The sequence below is a fragment of the Miscanthus floridulus genome, chromosome 16 (assembly GCF_019320115.1).
Source record: "Miscanthus floridulus cultivar M001 chromosome 16, ASM1932011v1, whole genome shotgun sequence".
NCBI classification, from domain to species: Eukaryota; Viridiplantae; Streptophyta; class Magnoliopsida; order Poales; family Poaceae; genus Miscanthus; species Miscanthus floridulus.
In genome coordinates this window covers 95238703-95261746 of record NC_089595.1, presented here as the reverse complement: position 1 = coordinate 95261746, position 23044 = coordinate 95238703, and the positions used below count along the sequence as shown (strand labels likewise).

The following is a 23044-nucleotide window of genomic DNA, read 5'->3' as shown; positions in this document are numbered from 1 at the left end:
ACTCCATAAAGCTCCTAGATTCCGCGCAAGGAGAACGTCCCTGGTTACTGTTCACAGACGATGCTCCAGTGCAGATCCGCCACGTCGTGTTGCTCCGACCAAAATGCGGTCTTTAGTTTCTTGGTCTGCTCAGTTTTTTTTTTTTGAGCAGATCTTGGTCTACTCTGTTGAGGGCTGACCCAAGGTTCGTGCGTGTGCAGGCCTGTTTTTGGGCTTTCGTGGTTTCGTGGCCCATCCTTGGCCTTGCTGGCTGCCTCCGCCTCCGTCTCTCCGTCCGTCCTCTTCCTTTCCACCGGACGCGCTTCCTGAGGGCATCCGCGTGGCCTCTGCTAATGGCGTTTTGACGCCTGGCACTTTTTACTGGCCACCATCGGTTGGTTTGTTCAGCGAGTATCGGCTTATCCGGTCGTCTATACGCCACCCTCGGTCCTCTGCTCCTGTAGCGCCCGGTTGTTTTCACACGCGCTGCCACTGGGACCGCCAGCCCGGCATAAACAAAACAACCAAGTCAGGCTTCTCCACGTCCACAGCATCATCTCTTCCTCGCTCCCTCCGTCGCCTTCTCGCTCCCTTCGTCGCGGCTTCGCCTCGCCCTGGATCGGCGCCAACGCCGCCCGGCTCCACCGCTCTCACCCGCTAGAGCCGGAACGTCCCCCCCTTCCATGCTGATGCGGCCGCAGGCCCCGCCGTCGCTTGCGCGCGTGGATGCGGCGGCTGCCCTTGATGGCCGCTGCGTGCGCGGATCGAGTACGGAGAGGCACCCATGGCGTCCTCTCCCCCGGCGGCACCGCGTCAGCGCCGGAAGATGCGGCGGACGGCTTTGCTGGCGGCTGCGTGCACAGATCCAAGATTGAGACACCACCACAGTGTTCAGCTGAGGCGCTGGCTGCCTTCCCCATCGTCAACGGTTTGCGATTCGCATCCTCCGCCTCCCATTCACCTTGCACCCGATGCGCTTTACGGTGAATCCGGCCTCATTCGACACCCCTCTCCACTAGCATCTGAATCTCCATCGTCAAACATGCCAACGCCGTCGTCTCGACCAGGTACGAGTTTGTGACCCCCGAACCAAAATCTTCGCTGTTGATTCATGCGCAAACGTCGGCTCAAACTGGTGGGCGGGTTTGTCCAGGTCAGACAGATCCGCAAGCCCGCGCATACTATCAGCTCAGCAAATGTGGCGGCTGTGTTGTCCATGAGGCTTGCCATTCAGCCATTGTAGTCCCATCGCCGGCCGGGGGAGATGACAGGACGCAAAAACAACAGGTAAACATGTTCTACATCATTCTGTTAGCTGTTCCTATACTTTCTTATCGTATTCTAACACCCTTGGGCCGCTATGATGTCGAATTGTGGTATGTGGACCGTCAAACTTCGACCGATTTCTTTGTGGGCATGCCTCCAGGATTGAGATTTATTGCAAATTGCTTCCGCGAACTTTGTAGAGCTGAGTTTTTCATTGGGACATGCTTTGACTCTTATCCATTTGAGATTCTTCCTGTCTCTACATTAGTTACCAGTGGTTTTCTTCTTTTGCCTACATCATGTGCAGCTAATTGAATGAACCCATCCTGCTCTGAAGGTGGACATGCAGATATATGTAAGTGTTGATCTAAATGCTTCTATCCTGAGACTGCAGCATTCTATAATCTTGATGAAAATGCAATCATCAGCTGCCTTCTGGAGTTCTAGCAGCACAGCTGAAACTGCTACTGTCCATATGAACTTAGTATCCTCTTCCCTTATATCAAACATACAAAAATAATATTGTTGTTTTCTTCTTCTAACTAAAATAGTTTATGGTTTTAGGCATCAGCTCTATCAAAGAATGCCGATCCCTTATATAAAAAATACAAAAATAATATTGTTGTTTTCTTCTTCTAACTAAAATAGTGTACAAAATGTTCTTTCTGCTTATATTTGCATTGGTGAGTCCTAAACAAATATCTTTCCTGTTAACGATTCGAGCGGAGCATAAGATTTCCAGGTTTACAGATTAGATGAACATAGAAATGTAACATGTACCAGGCTTAGTATCATTTATCGACATGCATGTCACACATAAACATAGGTTACCATTGATGTGGGGTTTGCCCATAAAATTTGCAGACTTTTTATGTTTTCATGCCACTAGACTGCCTATTCTTTTTTTGCCAACCTTCCAGTGGGATGTTTCAGATACTGGATTGTTTGACCACCAGGCAAGGAAGGTGCTTCAGTAGTCACTGTAGGCTCAACGCTTTGAGCGAAAAAAAAATCAGGTTTTCTCATGTGTGATTATTGGGATGGTGAAAACCACCGTATTCTTTATTTTCAAATTCAGCCTCCATTTCGTTGTAAGACTGCAGGTCCATGGCCTATGGTCATGCTGAGGTGTTTATTCACAGAAGTGTCCTTTTCCATTATCTGTCTGTTCCCGCAAGATCGTGGTGAAATTAGCATTTTACTTCTTGGTTCCTACTAACTAAAGTTGTCTCGCCGCTGTACTGAAAGTAACTATCTTTGTATTGTGCATTTAGGTCTCAAATTGCCAGCCTGATCATTATCTTCCTATTGTGCAATAGAAGGAACTGGGTCACCGTTGCAAGTCTGTAAGATTATTGGCGATACGTGCAGGTCTACAGCATAATGAAGGATTCTTTTTTGTAACCCTTATGTTGGTATCATTTTTTTTTTCTTCCATGGGCATAATTCGACCCTCATCAGACTCAGGAAACCTGCTGTATTCCAACATGGTATCTGATTTGTGTCCAGCTTGATTCATTGATATTAACGTCGACTGATAATTTTATAGTCACATTTGTTCAGTTTGAATATAAACATCTTTACCACTGTGTTGGCCATTCTGACCAACAAATGTTTGTTTTTTAATCGTGTTAAACAAAACAGTAAGAAGTCCAATTTAGTGTACTGACGTATACAGCATTAGCGGGCGCAGCGAAGCGCGCCGAACGTCCTAGTGTTACTATGAAAAGGCTAGATATCCGTGCTATTTGTGCGGACACCTTTGCTAGAAAAAAACACTAAAAACAGTAAAGTAGAACAAGTGGAGGTCCATAGAGAACAGAGATTGCTATGCACCAAATTATTCTTCCAAAAAAAATTGACAATATACGCATGCATGTATATATATACTGTATATGATACATGTACAAGTTCACGAACGGTACGTGCACAGCACAGCATAAGCATGATCGCCGAGATCAAGACACTTCACAGCTTGGCTTCGTAATCTCACTCCTGGCGCCGAACGCTGACGTCGGCGACGCCGATGACGACGCGGCGCACCGATCTGGCCTCGACGCTGCGCTTCACGAACCCGAGGAGCGCGACGGTGCCCGGCACCTCGGTCCTCGCCTCGAACTCCATCTCGCCGGCGAGCACGTCCGCGATGAGGCCCCCGATCCCGGCGGCCGCCACGACCCGGTCGGACTGCACCGTCATGTTCATCCGGACGGGCTCGGCACGGTCCCGGCCGGCACCTCGCCGTAGCCCACGGCGGCGCCGCGGTAGTAGAGGGACGTGGTGGCGGCGCTGTGGCGGAACGCGGCCGGGTTCGGGTTCGCGGACCACGAGGCGGAAGGTGAGGTTGAGCTGGACGGAGACGGTCGGCAGCTGGACGACGCTCGGGAGGACTCCCGTGGCGTTGACCGAGACCAGCTCCGTGACGGGGTCCCGCGGGCGGAGGAGGGCGATGGCGGCCGCCGCGGCGAGGAGCAGCAGGACGAGGACGGTGAAGGCGAGGCAGAGGAGGACGCGCCGGCGGCGGCGGACCTTTTGGGGTCCTTGGGGCGGGTAGTGGCGCTCGGGCGGCATGCCGCCTGACTCGGACATGGTTGGCCGACTTGGCGGCTCGCTCGCACACCCGGCGTTGTAGAGCTCTGGCACACCACAGAGGTGCGTTCTTGGTTATGTATGTACTCGAACCAAAACCACCACCTGCTCCCAACATTTCGAACCAATCAAGGCAGATACAGGCATACAGCCGCAGAGGAGACTGGCTTCACGGACGCGCGGTAGATGTCAAATTCGCCATCAGTCTCCACTGCGCTTTCGTGATTTTAACCGAGCAACCTGCGGGATTTTATTAGTGCTATACTAAGTTAGAAATCAGAGGTGTCGTACGTTTGTTCACTCAACCAAACGCCTATAGCATAAGAGAATGGATGCAAGAGATACACAGCACCTTCTCGCGGTCTCGCCACCGTGATGTGCGCAATTGCTCATGCGTCAAGCATGACTGCGAGAGTGCTAGAGTGCCCCTCGAAGAAACCGTCCCTTTCCCTGATGTGATTTCTGAAACTTCTCGCGTTGCTTTGTTTGGGTGTCAGTCAATTGGCCTCCAATCCAAGTCATTTTTCCTGTTTTCACATGAATTTATAGACGAGTGTTGATAGTTTGATACCAATTAAACAACTGAATCAAGAAGATATGTTTGCGTCGACTGAAACTGAGGTTGTCGGGTGTTAATTCACATAGCGCTGACAAAGTTCTTCGGTATTACTTATCATCCATCATGTACGTGTATAACCTTGTTATTAATTGCTTGTGTGTTGAACGGTGCACTTTCCTTTTTTTCACGTATTAGCTAGTGTAGGCCTTTACAAAATGCAACTCCAAACACCTGAACATCTACTCGCACTCAGTGGCCGAGGCGGCGCACGCGGAGGCGCAGGCCGAACTCCGGCTCGATGATGAACCGGAATGCGGGGGCGTGCCTGTAGTCCGGCGACAGTGCGAGCGAGAAGCGCGCGAGGACGAGCGCCACGAGCGCCTTGACCTCGACGAGCGCGAGGTTCTGTCCGAGGCAGGTGCGCGCGCCGTGGCCGAAGGGCATGAACGCCTGCGGGTGCTTGCACGCGGCCGCCACGCCGTCGCGGAATCTTCCCGGATCGAACCGGCGCGCCGTGGGGCCCCAGACGGCGGCGTCGTGGTGCATGGTGGACACCGGCACGAAGAGGTAGGTGCCCTTGGGCGCGCGCAGCCTGCTGCCGAGCTGCATGTCGCGGAACATCTCCCGCACCACGAACGACGACGGCGGGAAGAGGCGCAGCGTCTCCAGGACCACCGCATGCAGCGTCCTCATCCTGGCGACCGCGTCGAAGTCCGGTGCCGCGGCGCCGCCGCAGACGTCGAGCGCCTCGGCGCGCGCGCGGTCCTGCCACTCTGGGTGCGCGGCGAGGAGCATGAGGCACCACGTCGCGGTGACCGCGCTCGTCTCGTGGCCCGCGAAGTAGATGTTCTTGCAGTTGTCCACCACGAAGTCGTCCGCGCGCGGCTGGTCCCGGCTGCTGTCGATGATGGAGCCCAGGAAGTCGCGGCCAGGCGCCGGCGCCGCTGCCTTGCGCTCGGTCGCCAGCTGCAGGATCAGCGATCGGATCTCGTGCGTGAGCTTCCAGATCCTCCGGTTCTTCTTCGTGGGCAGGTGCCTGAGCGACGGGATGGTGAAGATGACGCTGGTCTCGGACATGAGGCTCGACAGCGCCCTGAGCCGGAGGAAGATCTCCCGCCCCCTGGAGTAGTCGCCCCCGAAGCAGGCCCTGGAGATGACGTCGAAGGAGAAGCTCCGGATGTCCTCGTCCACGTCGAGCTCCGCGACGCCGCCCGGCGCGGCGGCGACCTTGTCCTCCCACGACGTCATCAGCGGCTGCGCCGCGTCCACCATCAGCTCCACCATGCCCTGCGCGGCGCCGGCGCGCGCACCCGACGAATCAAACACAAACGCGGATGCGGAGGTCGGTCGATCGGATGGCAATAAGCGGCGATCGTCGTCTTTGTTACCTTGACCTTGGCCATGTAGAACTCGGGGGCGATGAGCTTGCGCTGGTGATGCCACTCGGCGCCGTTGGCCTTGAGGACGCCGCGGCCGAAGAGGGGCTCCTGCCCCTTCTGTAGGTAGGTGGGCTTGCCCATGTCCAGCGACACGCAGCGCCCGATCTCGCGGATCAGCTCCGGGTCCGACACGTACAGCGCCGGCCGGCGGCGTAGCCAGTACAGGTACGTCTCGCCTGCAGAAACACAAAGCGGTCGGTCAGCGCGGGTCAGTTCAAAACAAGGGAAAAGAAAAGGAACATTTTTTGGAAGGAAAAGGAATGAATGCTCTTGGGCTCGAAGAGAAGTCATTTAATTGGGTTCGAAGAGAAGTCGTCTGATTGGGCTCGCTGGGCAGTGCATGCGGCAGCTGTTTCGACCCGTTGCCTTTTGGGCTGAGACGCTGCATTTATGCTGTGGGCCGAGACCAATGTCGTCCAAAATAGATGGGCCACACGGCAACTTTACGCAGTTCAGGGGGGAAAAAAATACAATTCTAGGACAGTCAAGTTAACGTATCTTGAATTGAACTAAAAATATTAATATTTATGTTACTAAATAAATATTATTAGATTTGTTATGAGATATATTTTCATAATGTATCAATTTGATGCCATAAACACTACTATGTTTATCTATATATTTAATAAAACTTTAGACTTTAGATACTTGAACAAAGAATGCACATAAAATTGTATTATTTTAGGATAGAGGTAGTATCATCATCGTCCACCGCATGTGCACACATTGTGATGCATGTTCGATAACCTATTATAGAAATGTGGATTATATATTTTTCTTTATAAAACTAATTAAAATTTTTAAAAAGTTAACTTTTAAAGAAACAATACGTACAATTATTTTAGAACTGCGGGAGTAATTCAGTATATCCTACATAGCTCCAGGATCCTGGGCACCGATCGATTGACTGGCCTTAACAAACTCCGGTCAAAGCTACCCGTTCCCCGGCGTGGATCCGGCCAACTGGCCCACGCACTTTTTTCTTTGGGAATCTTTTTTTTTCAACTGGCCCACGCACTGACTGTCCCGTGGTATCTTGGCAAGATCCTTTCACCGCTAAGGGATGGCAACGGAGATGTACCCGTTGGGTTGCCGGAACGTTCTCTTCCCCGCTACGGAGAATTTATCCCGTCCCCGTCCCCGTTAACTGTCTCGAGTATAGATTCTTGCCCATCCCCATACCCGTCGGGCATCGGTCGGGTAACAGATACCCGACCGGTACTGCATACCCGATAAATAAGGACACTTGGGGTCGTAGCTTTGCAATCGGAGACGGTTCTTCTTCACCCGGGTATAAGTGTCGGAGTCTCGGAGATGCCGAGGAGAAGGAGCGAGGTTGCGAGGAGGACGAGCAAAAGTGGCAGAGAGACCGAACTGAGGAAGCGAGGGGCACGAGCGCTCGTGAAACAGGTGTGCTTGTGCTGCTGGCGAAGATGGTGAGGAAAAATTGAACTAGGGTTCCTAGAACACACAAACTATATATATGATTGTTCAGATTTGGGCCAAAATACCTATGTTGAGCTTCTTTGGGCCTAATACTCGCATGACAGCTCAAATAGTCGGGTTCCCCAACGGGTAATAGGGACGGATAAACATGGAACGTTCCCGTACTCGCAATACTCGTCGGGGATGGATTCTTGCCCATTTAGATACCCACGAGTAAAGATATGATCTTATCCTCGTTCCATAATAGATCAAATACCCGTCGGGTATCGGGGCGTTGCCATCTTCCGCTCATCACGCAACCAACAGAGGGCGGAGAGAATATTCCTGAGCAGCTGAATCTTTGACTGATCAGTGAACTCCACTGAATTTTTGACCGGTATTTATTCTGCAGATCCAGATTGACGCCGCAACCGCAATCAACAGAGCAGAGCTGCATGCAGATGCAGTTAACGCGCGGCCGCAAGCCACCAGCTGCCTTCGGCATCACTTCGCCCGCAGCCATGGTGGGTGGTCCTCCGATCCGTCCTCGCCGGCCGCTTGTTGCTTCGTGTTCACACCGATCCCTATGCTCCTGCTAGCTACCTGAATGTGTCCGTCCGCGTCGCGCGCGATCGATCGAGATGTGAACGCACGTACGAACGAAGCCCCTACTCGCCGACATCGTAGGCAATCTCGTGCTCGTGCGTGTGGTGTGCGCACACGTACATCTCATATACCTAGGACTAGCAGCATGTCTACGTGCAGTACATACGTACCATCAGGGTCGGAGGTCGTTGCATTTTGCTTGGCGAAGAAGGGATGGATCGATGCATGGATCATCGTCAAACATCTGTCGTTGTGGCGTGGGGTGCATGCATGCATATCATGCCTGGACCAGCGCGCGCGCGGGCACCTACTACGTACTAGCTAGCAGCGGATCGGAGGGAGGCCACTTTGCCATGCCACCGATCCAGCAGGGACGGGCGGTCGGCCTCTAGCAGGGGAGTTGGCCGTTGCAGCTACCGCATCGATCGTCCACCCGTGTATATACGTCCGCCATGACGTCCGCCAATGTCGCGACGTGCTTCTGCTCGCTTGCTTGCAGCTGATGCTGGCCTCATTCGCTGCATATATCGTGAGACAGTACTATCCCTCTATTCTAAGCTAACTAGCTAAGCACTTCTAGAGGACATAGTTTTTACTATGAAAAGTCAGAACGGCTTTACAATTTGGAACGGAAGGAGAGTATATATCTCGTACACGAAATTAAAGGGACTCCTCCCCCTGGCCTGGATCGGCATGATGAGCAAATGTAGTTGCCTGTCGATGATGGCAAGACACTCAACAACTAGCAGTACGCGCACGAACGCCTCAACTTGTGGCATATTCCTAATAACTGATTCGGTTGCATTTGGCGTGCTATGGATCTCGGGGACACTTGTACGCTACGACGTACCCTTGTGGGGCCGGATTCATGGTTCTTATGTTATTACACACTACACAACAAATGAAACCGAATAGACACATGAATCTCATCTACGCACGTTACTATGTATCTATCTATATATATATATGTGATCGTACGTGCAAATGGTGAGACATTACCGTACAGCACAGGTAGGCATGCACACACTCTGGCCATCTAGCTAGGCAGACGCATGTGTTCAACCTAGCTATTGGGCAAAGAAAAGCTCTGAAAAAGCTAATCAGACGATTAAAAAGAGCTTTGATCTGCATCACATATATCGTACGTGCTAGCTCCACGAAATAAATCGCTCGATCGAGATCAACCTGTGTACTAGCTAGACGTGTACACCTGTAGCTAGGTGGCCGGGATGATCAGGGTAGCCACGATGCATGCATCAGAAGATCCATGTGTGGAGTCCTTGTTGGATCGGAGAGGGAGAGAGAATAGAGATCGATGGACCATGGACATGGACGCAAAGAAACGTTCAGCTCGATCCAGACTTTCAGTCCCACGCACGTCGTCCTTTAAAGGTGGCGAGCGAGCGAGAGACAGAGGGCCGGATGCACGGTTGTTGCAGTACCAATGACACAGTGCATGTGTGCATGCAACCACACTGCGCTGTCTGCAGTGTGTGCATGCATGAGCATGATCCTTTCGTCAGCTAGCCTCAGCTAGGACGACTAGGAATGCTAGCTATGAGCCATTATATTGGAGCCCTGCCCTAGAGGTTAGGGCTGATAACCTGGTCAATGCCACTGTAGGGGAGGCAGCAGCATGCTTGTACCGGAAACAACTGATGATCCACCAGCATATGGCAGTAGCTAGACTGGGGCCCCTAGGGGTACGTACAGGGTACCTCTAGCCACTGGTTTAGTTGTTGAATTATTTGAAGCCGTTGGAAATGATCATATATCATGTCATCTGGTGTACAGTATGGTGTACTACTAATTTTATAACATGTTCATCATAACCATAAGTCAATTGCATTGGATGATTGATATATAGGGCGTCATCATCGACATTAAATTAGCTTAATTGTTTATTGGTGTCTTGAGAAAGAAGGAATAAGCATGGGGGGATGTGTGTTGTTTGATTAATTAACTTCCATAATTATTAAGATGGGGTTTGACATGGAAGAAAAGAATTAATAAATCAAGAGTCCTAGATAACAAGCTAGATAGCCCCACGTATGAATGCAAGATGTAAGCAAGTCTTCAGATACACGCATGTACATACTATAAATTTTAATTTGCTCCGAGTTTCCATCAAGAGGCATTATTCAACAAACTTAACATGCACGAGAAATATGATATGCATTCTCACACGCTAACATGGCCAGGACAGGGGCTATAGTATAGTTGTTATACTGTTATTATATGAGAAGCTACGTCGACTACAAATATTAATTATTTACTTCCATAATTAGTTTAGGTTCAGTTATACTAGCTACTCCTATGTACAGGCAGGAGGGGCCATTATTATATATGTTTATCGCAACAAGTCAGCTAGCTATCATGCATGCACCGAATTTCCAACTGCACATAGATATATATTCTGATTTGAATTCTCTAGGCATATATCAATGGAGAACAGGAAAACTACATCAGCCATAGTGTATTCTTCTAGCTAGTTCTCTTTCTTCAACGAGCATATGCAGGCTACTACCGAGCACCGAAACTAGAGGAATCTCTCTCATATACGGAGTATATATATTCTTATATATTATTCCTATATATATCTATATATGCAACTATATATATAATTACATCAGATGCATATCGATACATACACATATGCGGTTGCCGTATGGTACAATATACATGTTCACACTCACACGTATCGCTGCGGTCAGTGTATATATCAGCTGGCCACGCACATCATGTTTCTATATGACAGCAAGCACCGCGTACCGGTCCGGCAGAGGACTCGATCTGACGATGATCTCTTTGGCAGGCAGTCGATGAGCATGGGCGACGACGACGTCAAGATTCAGAGGAGAGCTAGCACGATCGAAATGGAGCTTTGATCGGTGTGCGTGCTTTGGACAGCTAAGGGCAACATGCTTGCATGCCCGTTTACGGAAATCCTACCTGATTAGGCGACTATAATACCACTATAGTTAGATCAGACGATTCTGCCAGCCAGGGCAATTACTTACTTATTCAGTAGTGTTTGTCGGTCACTGGGCTGGCTAGCTAAGACCAGAGATGAAATATCTATCTGTTCCTTTTTCTAATTTACAGCGCATGGCACTACTGTTCGAGCCATAGCTCCTAACAATTACAGTAGTTTGCTGCATGCACACGATCTAACCGGCAGAGATGAGCTGAGCTGAGCTAGTGCAGGCAGGTGCAGCTAGCCCATCAGGGCGTCCTCAATATTGAGCTATGATAGAGTTATTTCTAAGAGATCGTGCTAGACTAGCTATTTAGAAGTCGTTAGTTATTTGATCTCTCTTCTTGATATCCAATAACATTCTTGAACCTCTAACTATTTGGAAACTATTAGGGACCCGTGAACAAAACAACGGAGGACCAGCAGCTAGTAGTGACTAGTCATGGTAGCCATGCATCATCGAGCAACCCCATAGGTCAAACCGGACGGTCCCAAAAAAAACCGAGGCATGCCAATTCATTCATTCGTTCATCCAACTCTCCCTCTCCGGCAATTAATACGTGCATGCATATGCGCAGGTCGGCCGGCCGCGCGCGACTACTGGAGTGGAGTCCATGCCCAGCAGCCCAGGACAGTTTGACCACATGGCTGATGGCCACCTGCTCCCCCCTTGTATTAGGGCTGTCTGAAACTTAGCTTGTTCGGTTTTTTTTTCAGTCAAAATAATATTTTTCTCTTTAATAGAATGTTGTTTTTCAGTTAATTTCAGTCAAGTTTTAGACCAGTGAACGGGGCATTATCTGCAGCTACCATGCCTAGCTTAGCTTGCCATAGGTGTAGCTAGGCGGTTGTGTGTTGTCTGCAATTACTTACTAGTCAGATGTATACTTATATATATAGTTTTTGTTGAAAGTTTTTTTTTATTAATTTGTTTATTTCTTAATTGTATTGTAGGAGTATTATACTTGGTGATCAAGAACCTGGACACCCGGTAGTTGACTGCGCCAGTTTCTATCATGCAGCATTGGTTTGTTCATTCTCTCTGTTTTTCTTTTATTCCTTAACTTGCTTGCTTGCTACTAGCTTTCTGATGTTGACTTCATTGACAACTCAAACCCCCCTTTGGGTAGGGGTGCAGTGTTATCTTCGCCCACTTGTGTTTTGTAAGCAGTGACTTTGCAACCTTTTTCGCACTACTAGCAGTAATTGTTAAACTACAACTAGCTAATATGGTCAACTTGCTTGGGGGTTATATAGCAGTACAACCCACATGGATCTATCTATCTATATATATGTTGCTCATGTAAAACTGAGATGAGATGTTGTCATTTCTATTTCTACAAGTTGGGTTTAATAAGGCACAAAATCTTGTTTGTCATAAAAATCTCAATCTTTTCTACTAGTAAAAAATAACATGACAGACCTTTAACATGGGATAGCAGTATACCCATGCTAGCTTGAAGCTGGCAACAAGCTAGAACTTACTTGTCATGTTCGCTTGGCTTATAAGCCATGGCCGAAAGTACTGTTCGCTAATTTGGTGTGAAAGAAAAATATTATTCGTTGGCTGAAAAAGTTCTAGTACTGTTCTTTTTCTCTCGGACTCTCCCTACGGCGGAAGAACCTACAAACTTTTGCATGAGAACAACGGCGACCTCCTGATAATCGAAGAAATTACTAGCGAGTATTAAGCACTAAGTACTATATATATTATATATATAATAATAACAAGAAGCCGCACGATTTGACGGAGACGTACCGTAGGCTTTCCTCCACTTCTCGAAGTAGGGGAAGATCTTCTTGCAGTAGTCGTCGAAGCCTTCCTTCTGGAAGTCGCGGCCGCCGGCCGCCTCCGCCACCCCGGCGGCGGCCGCCCTCGCCTGCATCTCCGAGAGGTTACCCGACAGGAACGACGACGGCGGCGGGCCGTCGATGCCCTGCCGGCGGAAGGCCTCCGCGACGCGGCGCGGCCGCTGCAGCCACGCGGAAATGGCCAAGACTAGCGCCGTCGCGAGGGCGCACCACCCTGCCAGCAGCGCCAGAGGCAAGAGGCCGTTGTACTCCATGATGGCGGCCATGCGCGAGCGCGAGCGCTGCCTGTCTCTCTCTAGGAAGAAACTTCTTTGCGTGTGTATGTGTTCCCTTCCCTCGGCGGCTCCTCCCGATGGTCAGCTTTTATAATAGAAAACACGCGGTAAAGTATGAGTGAGGCACGCGTTAATTTTAAGGTGCTTAAGTATGTACTCCCAAAGGGGGTGTATATGTCTAGGCTTTTTGGGAGCGTACGTAGCAATTTCACATAAATAAATTTCGCAAAAAAAAGATGTTCTAGAAAAAAGAGGTAAATGCATAGTTAGTACACACACATGGCACGTGGTAGTACTTTGGCACATCATATTAATCTTTAGTATTATCTATTACTGGTAAACATATCCGTACGTTGCAACGAGACTCAATACATATAAAAATTGGACTTCGCGTTATTACTAGACACGAGTTGTTCTAACCCATATTAACGCGGATCATGAGTCCAAAGTCACATATGAGAAATGTAATGTCATAAATTCGGGTCACGTACAAGACACGGAGGCCGTGTGAGTGCACTTTGCGAAGTAAAAAAGCAAGACAGAAGAAACTTTCCACTACCCAAATATATAGTTAGGGGGAGGTGGATGGAAAAAAGGACGAAATTTTGGCTCTTTGAAATTAGGTATAGATATAGATATGTATATAATTGTGTCAGAAGAAGCTCTACATTTGTCAAGAGGGTTTAGAATTTTGAGATGAATCATGAAAAAGAAAAAAATGTTCATTGAATTTTATGATAATCTATTGATATTTATTTACTAAAAATTACAAGATTAGTTGAAAAAATTATGCACCTTTGGCTTTCGTGAAATTGTCTAGATTTTAAATTTAGGCACATGTAATATTACATTTAAGTAACTTTTCCGCACCTATGATGTTGTAAATTAAATAGTGTTCCATCCGTATAAAAAAAAGAACCAATACATGTGTTTGAATCATAACCAAGTAATATTTTCGTAACTACTATAAACTTGAAACTCTTCGCTCGTTTCAACGAACATGTCTTCAAGAAACATAGAAAATGCATCGACGCCAACAAAAGTTCATAGAAAATTACAATCAAAAGCCATCAATTCAAGATGTATCACTATAATCCTTACTTTTTTAAACTATTTGTTACCTTACAGTTACATCTAAATTTAAAATTTGAACTTTTAAAAACATTAGTTTAATTTGCATATGTATCACTATAGATAAAAAGTCATCGTTTTTCCTCTAAGGACTAAAAACCACCACGTTACCTAGAAATCAAGATGTAATAGTGTTTATGAAAAAGATATAGTAAAGAAATAAAAATGGATCGAAAAAGTGCAAGAAAAATATGTTGTAGAATTCAATCAGCGCTGCACCCACGTTGAACATCGATACCTCGACAGACCATGAAAAATCATCAAACTACTTTTGATCCACACGTAGCTCTAAAAGGAGAATCGCCTATTGTCGGTGTTTCGAGTTACCACCGATGAGTAAATTTATATTATTGCGCGTCTGGCTCGGATGGTGTGCTTAGAGGACACAAGGTTTATACTGATTCGGACAGAAAGTCCCTACGTCTAGTTCGTCGCTGCTGCTCGTGTTAATAGCACCGAAAGTTTGTAGTAGGGGTTATAAACGGACGAGAGAGGGAAATGATCCCAAGTCTCTGGTGAAAGGAGTGAGTGGGTGCTGAGAGCTCGATCGATGCCCAGTTGTGCGTTCGTGTCGTGCTCTTGTGCAGATCTGTATCGGATCTTGATGGGTCGATCGGTTCGGATCCCCTTCATGGTGCGCCCCGCTTTCCCTTTTATAGGCCAAGGGAAAATGTGGGTTATAGCGGAGGAAAAGGAGAAAAACGAGAGAGAAGAAGGCCTCGAGGATCGCCGGGTCCTTCTTCTCCTTCATGCGGGTCCCACCGACCCTGTAGATGTCAACCAGGACGGCTCCACGTCGCGGTCCTGTCCGTCACTGGTGCCATGCGCAGGAGTCATCCACCGGTCATGGCGCTCTACTCTGTCCTGGCGGACGTCGTGGTGAACGGACGTGCCTATCAGTGTTCGCACAAGGGTTAGACAGAACAGCACCGGTACGCCCGACACTGTTCTTGATGTGAATCCTCAGGTATGGCCTGTCGTGGCCGCGGGTTACATCGGGGCGTGCCGGTCTCTCCCTTGGTGTCAGAGTTTTGACCCAGGGCCATACACTTGGACCTGGAGTGGTTGGCGGTGGTATGGGTCCCAGTTGGGCAAGACGGAGCCCGCGGCCTCGAGGTCGGGTGAGGCTGAACCCGCCCCTAGAGGTCAGGCGAGGCGGATATCATGGCCTTGGGGTCGGGCAAGGCGGAGCCCACCGCTAGAGGTCGGGCGAGGCGGAGATCGCGACCTCGGGGTCGGGTAAGGCAAAGCCCACCCCCAGAGGTCAGGCGAGGCGGAGATCGTGGCCTCGGGGTCGGGCGAGGTGGAGCCCGCGCACCTAGGGGTCAGTTGGAGCTGTAGGTGCGCACTTGACTGCTTGGTTGAATCAATGTTGATGACCATTAGCTCCTCCTCTTTGGGTACCCTAGTGTTGGTCCTCGACAGTAGCCCCCCAGCCTGTGGAGGAGTAGAATACTCCTTCGGAGGCTTTTCTGAACGGGAGGACTCTGAGGGCCTTGGCCTCTTCTTGTCGCCCATGGCGTGTCCTGGGGATGATGATTCCCTTTCATCGTGATCGGGCCTCTCAGGGGTATAGCCGTGAGATTTGGTGGGTCAGAAAAGGTCTTTCTAGATTTCGACCCCTACGGGGGTCTGTCGTTCTGTGACCATGCGTTCGGTCTCCTTGCGAGTCCAACTTTCCTTGAGCCCCCGTACGTAGCAGGGGTCTGATCGAGGGTTGGCTCATCTTCGTGATCGTCTTCCCTCAAGCGTTTTTCCGATAAAAATGGAGGGGCTGAGCCATGCCATGATTTTCCTCTATGGACGAGCCATGGTGCTCGGTGAGTTGTTAACGAGCTAGTCTGAGTGGGGCCCCAGCATCCCATTTGTGGGGGTCCGGCTTGGGTCAGCTAGTGACCGACTCTAGATTCTCAGCGGTCAATCCATATAGTTCTCAGGTCTATTCGATCGGTCCCGAGGGCTCTCTGCCTTTCTTTGAGGAAAAACCATGGATCGTATCCATCCAAGACTCGAATGTGGGCCGAGACACCCATGGTGCTCGTGCGCCCAGGTACTGGCCGCTAGCGGGCCCATCCCTTTTCACCCCTCACTCTAAAAGTGCCTAGAGCGGTTGTCGAACCCGTTGGTGGGCCAACCTTCGAACTCCTAGGCTTAGACGGGCCGTAAGAGCGTGTTCAGCTCCGTATCCCTCTTACCTGTGACGGGTCATGGCCCGTTCGAGGAGGAAAAATGTCCAACGTGTTTTTCGAGGGGACGGCCATAGGTTGCGTGCGCATGCCCTGTGACGAGACATGGTGATAGGTCGTGGCAGGCATGGAGATCTATGCGGGCTGTTGGTTTCCTCGCACCCGTCGCCCCTATAAAACCAAAGGGTTAGCCCTCCGGGTTTCATATGCACGCCTACATCCTTGCCTCCACAGCCATGCCGCCGCCGCCAACGCTTAGGTTTCCTGCCTTCGCATCTCCGCCGCCGTTGAGCTCGCATCCATCCACTCCCACCTCCACTGGATCTATGGTGCCATTCCGACATCACCTTCCAACGCATGGAGGGCCTCATCCATCGTGGTCTTCTCCGCGCACGGACCTTGGCCGAGGAGTGGTTGTTGCCCGGCGATGAGGGTTCATCGTCGCCGCTCGACGGCTATGTGGTGTCGTTCGCCCACTTCTACGAGCGTGGGCTTGTGACCCCCACCCACAAATTCCTCTGGGGGCTGCTGCACTTCTACAAGATTGAGCTGCAACTCTCAATCCCAACGGGATCCAACACATGGCGGCATTCATCGTGCTGTGCAAAGGATTCCTAGGGATCAGTCCCCACTTCAACTTGTGGAGGTATTTCTTCACCATCAGCCTCTAGAGGAAGAGGGAGAAGGGCAGCAGGTAGGAGCTGCACATGTTGATGGGGTACGTCGGCATCCAACTTCAGAACAATCAGATCGGTGAGTACCCATTCATGTGGCTCTCGACATCCAACAAGGGGTGGCACTCGCAGTGGTTCTACCTCAAGAATGACGCCACCGTCCCTCTACCAGAGTTCACTGGGCGCCTGATCGAAGAGGCCCAGAGCAGTGGAGGAAGTGGGGCATTTCTAAGGATAAAAAAGATCCGAGACCACATCACCGCATCCACATCCTGAATGAGAACAATCTATAAGGGTCAGGCATCATCAGGGCCTACCATGCAAGGAGGGTGGCACCATTGATGATGCATGCACTCCCGCTATACGCGATGGCGTCCGAGGCATCATTTGACGGAACGGTGCTCCTCGAGGGAATGCTCCCCAACTTTGAGATCGCACAACGCATGAAGGAGGCGATGGAGCCTTTGTGGGATGACATTTGTGTAGCCCTTGACTTTGTCTACCCGGTACTAGGGCATCCTCCGATGCGGCCAGAGCCAGGTGAAAGCTCTAGTTTGGTTTTGGTTAATTGATGAAACCCTAAGTGCTAACCTAGTGTATCAAGATGATTATGAGATAGGTAGCACTACTCCAAGTGATGAAGCAATGGCAAAGATCATGACAATGGTGATGGCATGGTGATGGTAAAATGCTTAAACTTGGAAAAGAAGAAAGAGAAAAACAAAAGGCTCAAGGCAAAGGTATAAAATGTAGGAGCCATTTTGTTTTAGTGATCAAGACACTTAGTGAGTGTGATCACATTTAGGATAGATAGCCGTACTATTAAGAGGAGTGAAACTCGTATCGGAATGCAGTTATCAAAGTGCCACTAGATGCTCTAACTCATTGCATATGCATTTAGGATCTAGTGGAGTGCTAACACCCTTAAAAATGTTTGTGAAAATATGCTAACACTTGTGCACAAGGTGATACACTTGGTGGTGTTGGCACATCTACAAAGGAGGTGGTGTTTGAAGGGTTGAGATGGGTTTGGGGAAAATGAAATGCCTATTTTCTACTGCGCCGGTTGCAAATTCTTGTGGTTGGCACATTGGATCAAGGGTGAAGAAGTTAGAAGTGAAAACGAGTTGATCGCGAAGACGCTGGCGTCGGTCAACTAACCGGATGCTAGGTCTGAAAGCACCGGACGCTGGCAGCACGCGTCCGGTCAGCTGTGGCAGAAAGGTCGCCAGTTTCGGTGTTGCACCGGACGCTGGACCTGAGATGCACCGGACACTGGTTTCTGCGTCCGGTCAAACTGACATGGCGACACAGTGACTAGGGTTTAGCACCGGACGCTGGTCTGTGTCCGGTCAAGGTAGACCAGACGTGTCCGATCGAAGAAAACCGGATTTGGACCCTTACTGTAAATGACCGGACGCTGGTGGTTCAGCGTCCGGTCAGTTTTACCGGAGCGTCCGGTCAGCTTCGTAGCCGTTGAAATCTAACGAATAGCGTTTGAAGCGGGTGACGTGTGGCGTCCATCAGGCGACCGGATGCTGAGGGCCAGTGTCCGGTCAGTATGACCAGAGCGTCCGGTCAGAGCGCGTTTTGCCCAGTGAAGGGGTATAACGGCTCTATTTGATTGGGGCTCTATTTATAGCCCCATGGCCGGCTCAAGGGTGCTCTCTCGCACATTTTCATTGACATAGCAACCTTGTGAGCTTAGCCAAAGTCCTCCCACTCATCTCCATCATTGATTCATCATCTTTGTGAGATTGGGAGAGAATCCAAGTGCATTGCTTGAGTGATTGCATCTAGAGGCACTTGGTATTCGTGTTGCGCTGCGGATTTTGCTTGTTACTCTTGGTGGTTGCCACCACCTAGATGGTTGGAGCAGCGGTGGAGGATCAGCACGAGTTGGTGATTGTTCGTGGCCGCCTTCGGTGATTGTAAGTGGAGTTGTACCTTCCCCGGTGGAGTGCTGAAAGGTAACTCTAGTAAATTGCTCGTGTCATTGAGTTACCTCACTTGTGGGTCGGTTCTTGCGGTGTCCAATCGTGTGGACGAGGTTTGTGAAACACCTCTTAGCCGCCGAACCACCAAGTGTTGGTCGACACAACGGGGACGTAGCGTGTTGGCAAACACGTGAACCTCGGGAGAAAATCGATTGTCTCTTGTCTTTGGCATTCTCCCGGTGATTGGCTATATATATTCATCTTGTGATTGGTCCATCCCCTACACGTCGGTATAATCACCTTACTCACTTATTTACATTCTTGCAAACTAGTTGACACAAGCTCTTTAGTGTAATTATAATTGAGAGCTTGCTTTATTATTTATATTCATCTAGTTGAGCTCTTTAGAGTAGCAAGGTTGAGAGCTCTTAGTGAGTAATTACATAGCAAGTTTGTGTGCCTAAGTAATCATTGCAACTAGAATTGTTGGATAGGTGGCTTGCAACCCTTGTAGAGCTAGAGCAAGTTTGCATTACGCTATTTGTCATACTAATCAAATTGCTCTAGTTGATTTGTAGATTTTTAAATAGGCTATTCACCCCCCTCTAGCCATATTAGGACCTTTCACCAGGCTATGTCGTCTTCATAAGTTTCCCTTTCTCCTGTTTTCTCTTCAATTGATTTCTAAACCCCATGGGACTAACTTTGAGAGGGGCGAGACCAGCCAAGGGACCTCATACTCATGGATCACTCGGCTCCAGTGCCGAGGGATTTGGCTGTGAGGGTGGTGAATCATGCCAAGGGCGAGTGACTGAGGAAGGCGAAGGAGGACAAGAAGAGGAAGAAGCAGTAGAAGCTATGGGCGTGAGAACGAGGGGAGGACACCGACAACGATGATGACAATGACGATGGTGATGATGATGAGGTGATGGAGGAAGAAGAAATGATAGCCGACGATATCGAGTGGGACAACCTGGAGAATGAGGATGCCCCGACAAGCATCGGTTTGTCCTTATAGGCGTCGGGACCCTTTCCATCCCATGGAGGGGAGGGTACGTCTAGGGAGTCGATGGAGGCGGCCTTAGGGTCGGGGGAGGAGGAGCCCGCCCCTAGAGGTCATGCGAGGAGGAGCCTGCAACCTCGAGGTTGGGTGAGGCGTAGCCCACCCCCGAAGGTTGAGCGAGGTGGAGCCTGTGGCCTCGAGGTCAGGCGAGGCGGAGCCCGCCCTCCGCGGCCTCGGGGTCGGGCGAGGCAGAGCTCGTGGCTTCAAGGTCAGGTGAGGTGGAGCCTACCCCCAGAGGTTGGGCGAGGCAAAGCCCATGGTCTCAGGGTCGAACGAGGTGGAGCCCATGGCCTCGGGGTCGAGTGAGACGGAGGCCGTCCTCCGTGGCCTCAGGGTCGGGCAAGGCGAATCCCGTGGCCTCAAGGTTGGGCGAGGCAGAGCCCACCCTCCATGGCCTCGGGGTCAGGCAAGGCAGAACTCGCCCCCAGAGGTCGGGCGAGGCAGAACCCGTGGCCTCACGGTTGGGCGAGGCGGAGCCTGCCCCTAGGGGTCGGGAGAGGTGGAGCCCATGGCCTCAGGGTCGGGTGAGGCAGAGCCCGCAGCCTTAGGGTCAGGCGAGGCGGAGTCCATCCTCCTTAACCTTGGGGTCGGGCGAGGTGGAGCCCATATACCTAGGGGTCAATTGGAGCTATAGTCATGCTCTTGACCATATACCCTAGTATTGGTCCCCGACAGTAGCCCCCAAGCCTGTGGAAGAGTAGAATACTCCTTCGGAGGCTTTTTCGAATGGGAGGACTCTAAGGGCCTTGGAATTCTTTTGTTGCCCATGGCATGACCTAGGGACAGTGATTCCCTTTTGTCGAGATTGGACCCCTCGGGGGTATAGCTGTGAGATTTGGTGGGTCGGAAAGGGTCTTTCCTGATTCCAACCCCTACGGGGGTGTGATGTTCTGCGACCGTGCATTCGGTCTCCTTGCGAGTCCAACTTTCCTTGAGCCCCCACTCGTAGCAGGAGTCTAGTCGAGGGTCTGCTCTTCTTTGTGATTGTTTTACCTTAAGCATTTTTTTCCAATAAAAACAGAGGAGCTGAGTTGTGCCACGATTTTACTTTATGGATGAATCATGGCGCTCGATGAGCTGTTAACGGGCTAGTCCAAATGGGGACCCGACATCCCATTCATGGGGGTCTAGCTTGGGACAACTGGTGACCGACTCTATATTCTCAGTGGTTAATCCATATAGTTCTCGTGTCCGTTCACCGGTCCTGAGGGCTCTCTACCTTTCTTCGAGGAAAAACCATGGATCGTATCTGGCCGAGACTCGAACATGAGCTGGGATGCCCGCGGCGCTCATAAGCCCGAATTATAGCCGCTAGTGGGCCTATCCCTTTTCACCCCTCACTCTAAAGCTACCTACAATGGTTGTCAAACCCGTCGGTGGGCCAACCTTCAAACTCCTAGGCCTAGATGGGCCGTAGGAGCCTTTTTAGCTCTGTATCCCTTTTACCTATGATGGGTCGTGGCCCATCTGAGGAGGCAAAACATCCAACGCATTTTATGAGGGGACGGCCATAGGTTGTGTGCGCACACCCTGTGACGAGTCGTGGTAACAGGTCATGGCAGGCGCAGAGATCTAGGCAGACGGTTGGTTTCCTCGCACCCATCGCCCCTATAAAACTAAAGGGCTAGCCCTCCGTGTTTCATACGCATGCCTTGAAAGGTCCTTGTGCTGTTTTGGTAATTAAGTGACAACCCTAGGTGGACTAATTGTGTTTATGTGAGATACACAGGTGATTAGTCCATAGGTACATGTGTATGAGCAACATATACCATGAAGGTTGAAATGGCTCAGAGATGTTGCAAAGCTTATACATGTGATGATGAAGGAGCTCATTGTACATGAGACATGACATTGAGTCATGTGATCAAGTTGGAGAAGATCAAGACAAGACTTGGCTTGATGGACCGGTTGCAAGCGTGAAGGGCAAGTCGGAGGCTTTGGAGCGATGGACCACATGGCGGTGAAGCTTGAGCAAGACTTGGCGCCGATGGACGAAGGCAATGGTGAAAAGCAAGTGAAGTTAAGATCGATGAACCAATATGATCACATGATGATATGAAGTGGATCATATCATTGTTGATCGTGTTGGTGCATGTGTTGCATCGACATTGGAGGAGATGGAATGGAATGCACAAGGCAAAGGTATAACCTAGGGCATTTCATTCACCGGTCATAGGTGTGTAGAGAAGTTAATGACCTGATTTAGGATAGATGGCCGTACTATCAAGAGGGGCAAACTTGTTTGCATATCGGTCATATAATGCCACTTGAGTGATCTAACTTTGCATCATCGCTAGGATCGAGTGGCATGGCAAGTTGAGTGGCTAGTCCTTCGGAAAATGTTTGTGAAAAGCTAACACACATACACATGGTGGTGTACACTTGGTGGTGTTGGCACATTTGCAAAGGAGAAGAAGTTGATGAAGAAAAGGTGTTAGTAGCGCTGGTCATAGAGTGACCGGACACATCCGGTGTGGCTACCGGACGTGTCCGGTATTCTATCTAGACTTCGGGTTGTTAGACGGAAGTGATCGGATGCTTTCGGTATAGTGATCGGTCACATCCGATATTTGAACCTGAGGTGAGCGACTAAGAGATAGTGACCAGACTCTAGCCTAATGGAGTGACTGAACGCTGATGTGTTACTATTCAGCGTCAGGTCAAAGAGACATAGCCCGAGGTAGGATCGTAGATAGCGACCGAACGCTGCGACCAGACGCGTCTGATTGCCATACTAGACGTGTTTGGTATGACTCAGCAACTCTCGGGTTTTAGTGCTATAATTGATCGGACACTAGGAGCATCTGGTCTGGTGTGACCGGATGCGTTCGGTCAGCCTAGAGTGGCTCTGGGAGCTCTCTGGACTCGACTGGACGCTGTGTCTCCGTGTCTGGTCATTTCTGAACTACACATCCGATCGGACATGTTAGAGAGCCATTGGAGGCAACGACTAGTTTGAATGGGACATGTGGTGGTCAGACAGCAACCGGACACAGGTGACCAAACACGTCCGGTCACCACCGGACATGTTCGGTCACCACCGAACACGTCCGGTGCAAACAACCTGCGCGTCCGGTCATCCCAAAAAATGCCCAGTGAAGGGGTAACGGCTATTTTAGCCCGTGG

General features: G+C 50.0%; 1 protein-coding gene, 1 long non-coding RNA gene and 1 pseudogene across 3 annotated transcripts; 1 reads left to right on the top strand and 2 right to left on the bottom strand.

The window, feature by feature from the left end:
* Positions 1-393: 393 nt before the first annotated feature.
* Positions 394-2797, top strand: LOC136511886 (uncharacterized). 2 transcript variants are annotated; one of them, XR_010772896.1, is made up of 3 exons: positions 466-1046; positions 1133-1600; positions 2520-2797. It is a non-coding gene; the product is annotated as an uncharacterized lncRNA (long non-coding RNA). The 2 variants fall into 2 exon arrangements; XR_010772895.1 differs by having other exon boundaries at positions 394-1046; positions 1133-2797.
* A 416-nt stretch (positions 2798-3213) lies between these two features.
* LOC136514420 (uncharacterized) lies at positions 3214-4103 on the bottom strand (annotated as a pseudogene).
* A 416-nt stretch (positions 4104-4519) lies between these two features.
* LOC136513792 (cytochrome P450 714D1-like) lies at positions 4520-12976 on the bottom strand. The gene is made up of 3 exons (XM_066507762.1): positions 12600-12976; positions 5782-6008; positions 4520-5680 (listed from the first exon to the last, which is right to left on the bottom strand). Exons 1-3 carry the CDS (start codon positions 12916-12918, stop codon positions 4643-4645), a joined length of 1584 nt encoding a protein of 527 aa, XP_066363859.1. The 5' UTR covers positions 12919-12976; the 3' UTR covers positions 4520-4642.
* Positions 12977-23044: the final 10068 nt, after the last annotated feature.

What these genes read in the sequence shown, in the direction of transcription:
- LOC136513792 (XM_066507762.1), bottom strand. Translation starts at nt 12,918, where the DNA reads ATGGCCGCCATCATGGAGTACAACGGCCTCTTGCCTCTGGCGCTGCTG. An exon ending in GAAGTGGAGGAAAGCCTACG is followed by an intron (nt 6,009 to 12,599) that starts GTACGTCTCCGT and finishes GTGTTTCTGCAG; the next exon opens with GCGAGACGTACCTGTACTGG. An exon ending in TCTACATGGCCAAGGTCAAG is followed by an intron (nt 5,681 to 5,781) that starts GTAACAAAGACG and finishes GGCGCCGCGCAG; the next exon opens with GGCATGGTGGAGCTGATGGT.